The sequence below is a fragment of the Seriola lalandi genome, unplaced genomic scaffold (assembly GCF_002814215.2).
Source record: "Seriola lalandi dorsalis isolate HSWRI2012SDOR001 ecotype SW California unplaced genomic scaffold, Sedor1 jcf7180002054562, whole genome shotgun sequence".
In the NCBI taxonomy this organism is placed as follows: Eukaryota; Metazoa; Chordata; class Actinopteri; order Carangiformes; family Carangidae; genus Seriola; species Seriola lalandi.
The window spans coordinates 1,143,814-1,156,326 of record NW_019525115.1 but is presented as its reverse complement, the minus strand read 5'-3'; the positions used below and the strand labels follow the sequence as shown (position 1 = coordinate 1,156,326).

The 12,513-nt window shown below is 42.0% G+C and overlaps 1 protein-coding gene across 1 annotated transcript in view; it reads right to left on the bottom strand.

The window, feature by feature from the left end:
- Positions 1–417: 417 nt before the first annotated feature.
- The window catches only part of tshz1 (teashirt zinc finger homeobox 1), a 30,527-nt gene continuing 18,431 nt past the window's right edge, over positions 418–12,513 (bottom strand). Inside the window, exon 3 of the mRNA XM_023416246.2 lies at positions 418–5,034. Within this exon, the coding sequence (XP_023272014.1) occupies positions 1,673–5,034 (3,362 nt within the window). The 3' untranslated portion in view covers positions 418–1,672. The remainder of the gene's footprint in view (positions 5,035–12,513) is intronic.

Genomic DNA, 12,513 nt, shown 5'->3' with positions numbered 1-12,513 from the left:
CTATGTCAGTTTCAAACAAATCTAAGAAGCACCAGTGCTCCACACATCCTTGATAAAGTAGAGGGTATTTCCCCAATTTTCTCCAACCTCTATATTGTAACCAAAATTTAAGTTTACCAACCAACCAGCTGTGCTCCCAGATGGTGTTTAAACCCCTTTCCATACAGAACATATAAGTTTGAAATGATTTTGATGTGAATTATTGAGCTGCATTTTTAAACTTACTAAACTTGTTTTGATATTTTGGACTGTGTTAAAAATCTTCTAAAGTTAGAAAGATGTTTGTAAACCTCAAAATGAACATCCATAAAAAGACAACAGAACAAAAATTAATAAACAAATTTATAGTATGATATTGTGTTTCAAGTGCAATCTGGACTTTCTCATTCTCTCAAAATCACTCAAACAACACTACAGTTAATCCAGGACATGGAGTTTATTTTACAACTGAGGATAAAAGAATGCCATTTTGAATAACTGGGTCGATGACAAAACCTGGAAATCTATCATTGCGTGAGATTTTTTTTTTTCAATGTTATGTACAATACCATGCATCAGAGCAGATGCCAGTAAAATTCTGTCATTTTATGTAAACCACATTGAAGGACCTACTTTTCACTGAAAAAGGGCATTGCGGTCCAACAATATTCTGTAGCTATATACATTTTCCCCCATATTTGTCTAGAAAATAACATTATAAAAATGCACACAGTACAAATAATGTTGAACTGTAAAGAGCAAGATATGCTGACATACATGTATACATACTTGCTGATTATTCATACAATAAGTTTTAAACTTCATTAATTTTACAACTGTAGCTTCACAATAATAAAACTGGTAGCCTACTAACGCAAATACTGTACATGTTGAAACAACCAGGAAATTATATTTTACTAGAGAAACAAAGATTCTTGACATTTTGTGAGAATTTTTGTAATTTAATGGCATATACAAAACAATATCATCATTAGTCCTCAAATTGCCATGTTGATCAAGGAAATTAAAACTCAAAATGGTGATGTGCTGTAATTTTTTTCCCATACATGTCTTCATCAATTTACACTTCCTTAAAGTGCTGAAATCATCTTAACATTTTAGAACACCTTCTTTCACATGGCTAACTTCATAACCATGTACCTTCATATAAATGTCTGTATCCGAAATTTGCTAACCAGGGATATTAGTTTTGTCATCATGGTTTAAATTTCATTAGACATAATATGTTCACTGCTTTACATAAAAAAAACATGCACAAACTGTCTCATAAATAATATGCAAGTTGTGTTGAAATATATTTATCTTAAAAACAGTGATCAAAATAAGAGCATGGTCCAGTTTTAAAACAACCAAAGGCTCAGATAAGATGCAGTGCATTATGAAAGCAACAATCAGTCAGTGACTACATAGTGCCATGGCTGCTGCACCATTTTGGTACATTTATGTCACCAAAAGTTTGACTTTTACAACACAGCTTTGAGCGTCTGCATTGCAAGCTCCTGCCATTTATAGATAATTGAATAATTAATGTGGTATTAAAGCTACCATGTTTTCATTATAATATACGTCGCAGCAATGGACAATACAGTTGTGGCACTATCTGTAATGACAGATTGTAGCTTAAGAGTTATAGTGCAACAGTAATCCGTCATGCTGTCAGCTTTATCTGACTTCATTGTTTGTCAAACTTTTCCAACTCTTTCACAAAGATGAGATGGTCCTCTGGGGACTTTCCATGTGTTTTGCAAAGGTGCAATTTAATTGCATGTTTGCTCACAAATGTCCGGTTGCACAGTTTGCACTGATACATCGAGCCTGTGTCTTCTTCTGTGAGTCCAGAGGAACTGAAAGTTTTGTCCTCTATTCTGCTGACCGCTTGCTGCTCTATTAAGTCTATGGATAGCTTTGACAGGTCCTTCAGGGTAAACCCAAGATGGGACTCCAAGTGGTGAATGTAGGAAGACGGAGTCCTGAACTGGGATGCACAGTCACTGCACAAAAACAGAGGCTGGCCAGAGTCAATATTTTTTAGGAACTTTGTGCCCCCTGTCCGCTTTAACTGGTATTTTACATTGGCCAGCCAATGAGAGATAGTAGTCATGGAGAGACCAGTGAATTTACAGATGTGGACCCGCTCCTGGGGTCCCAAGTCACTAATTACAAACTTTCCCTCAGGAGTCTCCCTAAGACTGGAGGCAAACTGGGCCTGGAGGATCAGGAGGTGCTGAGGATTCCAGTTTGACTGTCTGCCTTTCCGTCTTTGGATGGGAGACAACTCCTCCAAGCCATCCTCAAAAGTACAGCTATCGATGTCTGATTTCTCAGAGATGGAAGATGGGGTTGTAGACTTTGGTGTCAAACGGCCAGTCAGGTTTTTCACCATGTCTGAAATATCCATCAAAGCATTCTCCCGCAGGGGTGGAGATGAAGACTGAGAGAACGCTCTGAAAACTGGTTTGCTGTTGGTAATGTTGTTACTGTTGTTCGGTGTGGCAGAAGTACCCTTTGCTGCACCTCCATTAGTGTTTTTGGATTTTGTCAAGTCCATGGGCTGATCATCATCGTCATCGTGGTACTGATTTACAGGCTCTGGCGACTTAATCTGGGCAGAGTTGCTGTTGATCTTATATAGCATTGCAAAGGGGTCTATGAAGGGGGTGGCCACTTTTGAAGCTTTCCCCAAGTGGTTGTTCATGATAGACTGCAAAGCACTGAGAGGGTTGACAAGTGGTTGTTCAGGCGAGTGATCAGTGATGATGCTCAGGTTATTGCAGCCATTGCTTACAGGCCTTTGTGGTGAATCAACTTCACTCTTAATCTGTCTCTCTACTTTACTCTCTGCCTGCTCTCCTTCTCTATCTCTTGACTCAGTCTGGTCCTCTGCTGCATTATTTTTTACTGCTTTTGAGAGATTTTCTGGATTGGGTGAAACTCGCTTGTCCTTAGAATTTGGCAACGGTGACTTTGCGGACCTGCACTTATTCTCTACAGGTTTTTCTTCTTTTTCAGTCTTAACTGAACTTTTCCCTGTTACTTTTTCCACTAGCTCCTCCATGGCCAGCACATTGCTCTTGTGACTTGGAGGGGGAGAGGGGCTATTTGGTGAATGGATCAGAGTACCTAAATCACAGGGCAGCACCTTCAAACTGTTGCTGCTGAACAAAGGCTGAACCTGTGCACATGAGGGCAAGGTAGACTTCAAAGATCCATGGAGCTGATAGGCAGCGTGAATGCTGGGGTATCCACCCCAGGTTGGCGTGCCTGTTTGGGCCTTGCTGATTGCACTTGAAACTGTATTTTCTAAAGACTTTAGGATGTCCAAGCCACCTTTAGGCGTCTCTTCCAAGTCTTCTTCTCTCAGATATTGGTAAGATTTGGCCTTTCCAGGTTTATCAGCTTTTTCAGGGGGATCTTCTTTCTCCTCTTTAATTTTTTTCTCTGGTTCCATTAGATCCATTCTCTCTTCTTCCATCTCTTCATCTTTCCTTTCTTCATTTTTCTCCTCAGGGCTAGACGGCTGCAGTGGGGAATCAGGTTGTGACTTCCCATTGGGTGCTGGGAGTCGTGTGGTAGTTGGTGGCAGAGGAATCGACTGAATTTTCTCCTCAATGACAGGATCAAAAACTAGCTGCTTACCCTTTTTAGAGGCAGAATTTGTGACTTTAAGAAAGTGTCCTGTGACCATCATGTGGGCTGTCAGTTGTTGCAAGGTATCATGTGAACTGCCACATTCCATGCATTTAAGAATTTGTGCCTTGCGTGCCTCAAACTGCCAAGTATAGCTTGCACCGTTTTGGTAACCATATCGATTGTTAGGAGTGACATAGGGATTGGTCAGTTTTTGGTCTTTAGGAGACTCTCCCAGGATGATGCCAGATGAGACCGACTCTGGTGAGCTTGGGGAAATCAAGTCTTGAAATGCTCTTTTTTTGGTTGGGGGTACCAGCTTTGAGGCGAGGGTTGGCATTGGTTCTTTTAGAGGCACTTTCTGATAGTGTTTTGTTTTGATCATGTGAACACTAAGATCTTGCAAAGATTCAAAAGAGTGGCCACAGTACATGCATTTAAGAACTTTCTGGGCATCTTCCTTGCCTTCCATCTCCAACAGGGAACGCTTGCGTGGCTTTGACCACTTCTTGCTTCGATCATCCTCGGTATCCTTATTGTCATCACGGTAGTGGCCTGTCTCGTTCATATGTACCGTCAGGCCAACCAAAGTGTCATAGGCTGCACTACAGTCCTTGCACCTGAACTTGCTAGCACCAGTAAACACCGGCCCATAGAGCTTATTGTTTTGTCTGTAAAGCTGCACGGTGCTGAAAAGGCTAGGCTCAGGAAGGAGTTGGTATGGAGTATGCTGTAGGGTTTTGGCCAATGCTGCCTGGTGCCAGTCATACGCTAAACCTCCTGTGCTGCCAGAGCTTACACTAGTGCCAGTGTTGTTGTTGCTGCTTGACACTGTTTTTGTGGTGGTACTGCTGGTGGTAATATTAGTAGTGGCTGAGGCGTTGCTACTGCTACATCTGCTCTTCACATGGATGTTACCTGGGCTATGGCTGTTCATGAACCCATTGCTCCCTTTGTGATTGCTCCCATTGCCATTGCTAGCTGCAAAATTGTTCCCTTGCTTACTTTTAAGCATGTCCAGAGCAATGCTGGACCAGGAGGCATCCGAGATCAGGTTTGCATAGACGGCTTTCATTTTTGCCAGACTGTCCTGTAGTGAGAGGCCATTAATGGACTCTGTGCTCTCCCCTAGCTTCTCCTCTACCTTGTCTTGACCATCACTAAAGGAGGATGTGGTCTTAAGGTCCACCAGTTGGTCACTGGTGGTGCTGAGTGGAGAAGCATACCCAGCGTCTGGGTTAGTGCCATTGCTGAGTGGAGAGTTTTGGCAGCTAAAGCGATCTCTTCCATCCTCGTCCTCATTGAACAAATAGTCTGCGTCTTGACCGTCCAGAGAGAGGCCATCATCCTGCAGATGTTCCTCTTCATCAATCTTGTCCAATTTAAATTCGTCCTCAGGTCCATAAGCTGGAAAACAAAACAGAGGAGAAATGTGACATTAGACATTTTTCTACATACATATTTTTTTTACATATTAGAATGACACAACTTATGTATCTACCAGCCATTACTATATGAAGATGGTATGTGCAATAATCCTGAAGAGATTTTTGTCAATAGTCCCAGCAGAGGACACAGGTTTGCAATAATAAAGTGGCAAACATCCATATCTTGACAATGACAGATAGTCCTCTTCACCGCACTGCATAATGAAGCTATTGAAGACTACAGCTCAGCAAGGGTAGAGAACAGAGATGAGCAACAGAAATGTTTCTGCTTCGTTTAAAAACAAGCAAATTTTCAAATTACACAGAGAGCAAATCTTCAGTGTTGATGATACTTATTAATCATGTGGTAAGATCTGTTACTTCCCAGTAGAAATGAAGACATTTTTTCTTTTCAATTACAAAAAAAAATAACAGAAAAAAGGAAAAGTATGCCCCATATCGATCTGTTAAAGACTCACTTTGATGTTTCTTTCTCAACACATACAGAGTGGTAACACGGAATTAATAAGATGAATTTACTAGCTACATATGTGCAGGCATTTCAGTACATCAAATATAAATCCTTTTTCCTTATCAGCAATTTGAAATGCTAGAACAGCCTACAGCCATATAGTCAGTAGTCATTATTTCGCAGTTTATATTGCAGCTGAAGTGAGACTATAGATCTGTTCCTTACTTTGATTTCTCTCTATTCTTCCAACATGCCACACATACTATAGATTCACAAGTAAGAGATAGTGGAGGAAAATGCCAGCTGCATCAGCCTTGCCAAGCCATGGTTGGCTGGAGTCAACTTGGCATCGGCTGTAGAAGTCCTCACAGCGTGATGCTAGGAAACGGCCAGTGGACATGACAAGCCGTGTTGTTACTGCCTGTGCTCCCTGAGTACTCACAGCGTCAAGTGTGCCATTTTAACAGAAGAGAGAGAGGTTTATAGTATCACTGGAAAATGGCTGCCTTCTCTCTCTATGAAACAGTCGAAGAATTTCACAAATCATTTCAGGCCAAATTCTGTACTGAAATTAATTTAAAATTCAGAGATGTCAAAGATTAAAAATGATGAAAAATAACAATGAATTGGAGCCTGAAATAGTAAAAAGAAGAGAATGCTTCGATCTTGGAAACAGATTAAAATGGGAATATTACAGAGAAGCAGCAAGAGCGAAAAATAGAGGGTTAAATATGCTAAGGCAGCTCCCCCAATCCATCCCTCGTAAGATGCTTGTCTGAGGTGCCAGAATCAGTCTCCAGTGAGGAGGCAGATGTGCTGTCAGCTTCAAACAGCATGTAGCTCTCTATCCCATAATAGGAATGGACATAATACCTGATGTTTGTGAGGTGCCGGTTACTGCTGCCTTGAAAAAGCTGGAGGTCCAACAGCTGCAACTCTCTGCCTTATATGTGTGTGAATGTATGTGTGTGTGTGCGCGTGTGTGCACGAGAGAGAGAGAGTGAATGTACAACCTTCCTCTAGTTAATTAAACTATTCCTGTGCTAGTTTTGCTCTTAAGTGCAGGCTCTTAATTATACACAGGCTACACTGAAATCATTCACTTGAGTTAGTCAGTAAATTAGGAGATTTTAACCTTTTGCCAAAGCAGCTGTAAAGCTTTCTTTCAACCTGTCTTCCTCCTCCCAATCAAGATGCAGCCCACTGTATTGAAATAAATGCAAAACTGAACCTATTCAAAGTCAATGTGGTGAGAGTAGTTAAAGACAAAGCAGCTGAGCTGACAAAGTGAGAGAAACCTGACAGCAGTACAAACACACACACATTCACACACAAAAAGCACACCAACACTATATTCTAGCTTTTCCCTGCAATCCTCCGTATGCTGCCTTGACAGGCATCAGTGTCAGGAGTGTGTCAGTGTCAGCTTGAGGTGTCAGTGTCCACGCAAACAAGCCTGAGAGGAGGTGGGAGGGGAAAGTAACAACAACAAACACAAGTCAGCCATTTTTCCCCCCCTGCTCGAGCCTCCTCCTTCACCATCTGTGTCAGAAAAGCTGCGGGTGCCACCGCCGGCTAATAAGGCAATCAGAGATGGAAAAGATGCTGACACGGCGGCTTTCGAGCGTCACTCAGAACAAAAGAGGGAGAGGAGAGGGAGGGAGAGAGGGATAGGGAGGGGATTAAAACGAGGGTGGAGGGAAGGAGTGGGGGGGAGAGGTGTCTGTTGTGGTTGTCAGTCAAAAACGTAAGCCCACTTTGTGCTGTCAGGGAGGATAGGGAAAAGAGGGGAAGTTTTGAAAAGAGAGGAGAAAAGATGTGTTTAGGCCAGTGAACAAGAGGTGTGTGTGTGTGTGTGTGTGTGTGTGTGTGTGTGTGTGTGTGTGTGTACGTGTGCATATCTGATAAAAAAAAACATGATAGGGAAACAAGTTAACCAGTATGCAACAAACTAAGTATGAGATAATGGGAGAAAGAAATCAGTTAAATTTCTACCACGTGTGTGCAAGTTTGTATGTGTGTGTGTAAGCTAGGTGTGGCTGATCAGTTGTGTGAGTGTCTGTGTGTGTGTGTCAAGTGTCACAGTGTGTCAGGTGCAAGCAGATATGCACTGTGGCTGGTGGGGGGAAAGCGAAGCCATCTGCGTCTGGAGAGGAGCCTGTCACTATTGTTGTGCCCAGAGTCCAGGATTTCCTGCTGCAGACAGGTGACACCACAGTAGGACATCCCCCAGTCTAACACACACACACACACACACACACACACACACACACACACACACACACACACACACACACACATCCCTCCCTCAAGGCAGGAAGCTGTGTGAGGTGCATACATGCAAACACTCGCACAACACTTTTTATACAGGTTTGAATTATCAAATGTGACTGAGGTGAGATGTGAGAAAATTCTGAAGAAAAAAAAAAAAGCAACACACATGCATTGATAACACAAACATGTACACATGCCTGCATATTGAACCTCAATGCTGTTTAGGCTGCAGTAGAAATGTGTCTGTGGCACTGAGTATTGGACAGTGTCAAGTGTAAAAGCTGGTATTGAAAGCCTGCTCACATTCATAGACTTATTTATTTATTTATTTTATGCTGATTTAATAATACACTGCACTCCCCTTCCCTATCTTAGCCTGGACACACACATATGTATTACAACTGTGCCTCAGTGAGCAAAACAGTGAAAAAAAAAGATTGAAACAGAGAATTGTAAATTTTTTTCAATTCAAACTTACATTAAGTAGAACTCGACTGCCAACAAGCAAAAAATATTCCTGTGTGTCTTTATTATAGTGACAAATCCAGCGACACCTGGTTGGTGTCAGACCTACTGACCAGTTCGAAGCAATAACCTGAGACAGGGTGAGACAACTCGAGTATGACATGCCACTGTCGCAATCAACACACCTATCCCCCTACACCCCTCTCTCTCTTTCGTACACGCCCGCACACACAAAACACACACTTTCCCCTCTAAACCTTCTTCATTTATTCATGTTGTCTCTGAGAACAGGGCAATCCCGGCTCTCATTTGCAGTGCTAATGTCCAATTCCGCCAGCTTTCACCCTGCTGATTTACCCTGCGTGGCCGAGCGCTGCATTGGGAGCGGGGCGGCCGGCGAGGCTCCCTCACACCGTTTAGCGACCCTTCAAAATGGGAGCTCTGGCGTGGCAGTCTTATTTCTCTCTCCCGTTTCGCTTTGTCACTGGCCCCTCTATTCCCTGCCACTCACCTCTGATGGCTTTGGACAGGCCTGATCAGTGTGTGTCATTGACCTGTACGGCGTGCATGAGTGTGTGTGTGTTTCAGCAGAAAGAAGGCTGTAAATAAAATGACATTATTATTTCCTCTGTCCTATCATGTAGAAAAGCCAATTATGGTAATGCTTAGTATGTCAGGCAATCTCTGTCTCTCTCTGCTCTCCCCCGTCGTCTTCATTCTTGCTCTTTTTTTTCACTCTGGGATAGTTGTGGCTGTGGTTTCATAGGACCTGACACTCTCGTTGGACTGTTGTTTGGACGACACACACTGAGAAAAACTGGCACAGACCAACAGTCTCCTCACAGTCTGAAGACAACTAAGCACTAAAAGAGCTTCTCATACAATTCTACATTAAGAGTTAGAGAAATCCAAAACATTACAAAATTAAGTAAGTTAGTTAAACGTAAAACTCTTTCCTTCAATCTGGATTTCTTCTGTGACTGAAAATCTGCCAAGATCCCTCCCACAGTTTCTACCTCCTCTAAAACCATTTTATTTTGTTGCTCAAATTGAGCAGAGAAACTTTTTAGGGGTTAAATTCAAAGTGCGTGTTTTGCATCGCCACTACATCCCAAAACACTACAAAGCTTCACAGATGAATGTTGCCACGGATACCATGTATTAGCCATAATGTATTAGCCATAATTTCACCCGCAGCCTGCTTGACCAGACATATAAAAGCCTACCTAACAGCCCCCTGGCCCCACCCTCCGCAACCCACATGGAATAGACCACCATATGGCACAATAGCTCCGGGGCTTCTAATAGCTTGTGTGTCGTACAAATCCACCTTCTCATCTTCCTCAACTCTTCTGGTTGGGGAAAACAAAACAACCAGTGCAGTCTGCTCATCATGCTCGGAGCTATAATGTGCAGACAACGATTTAAATTTGACTTTTTGGACTTTCTTGATACTTATGGCTGCTGCTCTGGATTCCGTCATAAAGGTTACAAGACCCTTTGATGTTTCTTATCAAACACAGCAGTCTAATAAATTTAAATGAAATGAAAGATAAATTACTTTTTCCAAAACTTGGGACTGTCCTGAGGGCTTTCACGTACGTTTCAAGTAATTTGCACTTACTTGAACACATATTATGCTAATAGCCTTTTTAAATAGGTCATACAGACAGTGCATTTTACCTCTGGCTTAGCTTCATTAGACCCGCAGAAGTGTATATGTGAATGAAAGAAAGAAAGACAAAAACTGTGACAGAAAAAGACCCAACAATGGCTACACACAAAATAGATCTGTAAAGCAACAAATCTGGAGAACTGCAGCTATTTCTAAAGAAAACCATTTCTAGTTCTTTCTTGAATTGCTCTGCAAATTTCTTTTGTGATTCTTTTCTTCAATTTCTTTCATTCATTTTTGTTTCCCTTGTGTTCAGATCTCCCGTGAGCCAGTTTTGACACGCCATGACAGTGACTGTGGTCTATAAATCACCTTTTCCCTGAACTGTCAGTGCCTGCTTGTTCTGAGATGAAACAACAGCCATTAGATCATCGGTACTGCAGATTCCAGCCCTTTCGCTCGACTTTTCTGCCAAACCCCCCACGCCTAACAATCGAACGTTGCTCTGGTGCTGCACACACATTTCAAACCATCTGGTTTGTTTTCAGGCAAAGTACAGATAAAGCATTACTAATGCTAATTAAAGATGATGTGAGTGAGATTTACTTAACCAGTGCCAAGCACTGATTCAACGTAGGCTTTATCAGACAGATGTCATTTGTTAAACAGATTTCTTTTAGAGCAAATATTGTCAGTTTCTTTACCATCTATAAGGTTTTTGTCATGGACAAGCTGTAGTGTTTGGATTACAGTTTCCGTCTTATATTATATACTTTACACGTGAGGAGAGTTTACACATCTTTAATTGTCTAACATGCAGGTTAACTAAATTCTATTTTGGATGCATCAGGGATGGCCGTTACTTGACAGGAAGGAGTTCTGTTTAAATCTGAAAAGAATTCATCACAAAACTAACAAGATAACACAGTTTCATTCTTTTTTCATAGATGCCATCTTTTGAATTCACCTGCATTGCCCCTGACAGTAGAGCTTCCCCCGACTAAACAACAGCTGCTCCCATCGCCTAGCAACAACCAGTTGATGGATGACCCCAAAGATGGATAATTACCATAAATCACTATGGTTGTGTGGAGAATAGAAGCAGAAAATCATTGCAGGAAAAAAAGAACAGGCTGAACCACAGTTTAAACTAGTGTGCCTGGTGTTTAGGCTAACTTTGTCTCTGTCAGACGAGGTGGTTGGTAGATTCCACTGCACGCAAGAACTGGTTGGTGACTAGGAAGTTAAGTAAAATCAAAAGCGGCACTACATTTGTACATTAGAATCCCTTTCGGTGCATTTCCTGAAAGTGGCCAGTGTTTCGGACCTGAATGAATAGGGGCTGTAAAATGAAACCTGATGAAATGACTCATGGGACAAAACCTGTCCTGAAGGAGCGATGACAAAGAAAACAAAGTGGGCAGAGGAAGGAAGAAAGGAAACAGCCAAGAATGAATGATGGCAACAATGATGAGTTTAGTGCAGCAAAAGAAGACGAAGGGGGGTGGAGGAGAAGAAGCACGAAGAGGAAGCGTGTGTGTAGTCTGCACGTACATGTATATTTATGCACTGTGCATGTCTGAATGTGTGTGAGAGTGACGGAGGTAAATGGTGAGATACAGGCGAGGGGGGAGAGAAAAAAAAAGGCTAGAATAAAAAAAGAAGAAAATTAGAGGGCACAGGGCCAAAACAGGGTCACAACCTAACCAGTTCAGTCTAGCCGAGTCCGGTTGCACAATAAGCCATCAATCAACCTTCTCTCTGCTGTCAACCCTCCCCTCAATTCATAGAGGCCATCCACTTTGTACACTGCTGAGGAACAACATAGCGAAGAAAAAAAAGAGCGACACAAGGAGAGAAAAAAATATGTAGACACACACACACACACACACACACACACACACACACACACACACACTTCCATGAATCTGATCCTTTACTCTGTGGGAAGGAAGCACCCTAGATGCCGGTGAAGTAGCACAGTGAAATTCATGCGCTCGTCTTTGCAAAAACTATTTGGTTCTAGAGGATTAGACTAACTGCTAACAAGCTAGTCAGCAGGGAATATAATTCATTTTAAAATAATTCTCAGAGCTTTTTCCTTTTTCTCTCTCTGTACTGGGATGTTTAGTTCTTGTCCTCGGATTTGTTCTTGAGATTTAGCATTATTTCATTCAATAAAGAGTTAATGAAGAGGGGGAAAAAGCTACCTGAGCTAGGGATGTGTGATAAAGCAAGCTTGTTAGCTTGATCCCTTACTTGTACAACAAGTACTTGCACCATCAACTCCTGCTCTTAACTGCCCAAAAAAACATTCCTCTTTTTTTCCGAGCAGTATATACTCCAAACAGAGGAGGTACAATGAAAGTGGAAGGTGTGACGCAGCTAACAAGCTATGATTTCCTCCTCCATTTTGGACTCTCTGACTCTCAGTCCGTTAGCACCGTCAAGACCACTTGCTATTCATCAACGGTGCAAATTTGCATGCTAAAGTTAATTAAATTTGAACTTGACACAAGCAAATCTACTGGTGACAGTGATTCAATTGGAATTGTTGCTAAATATTGCTGTTTAAAATTCTGGTGTGACCGGGCCATAAAACTGTGGAACTGATTTAAAAGGCCGGGGTGCCA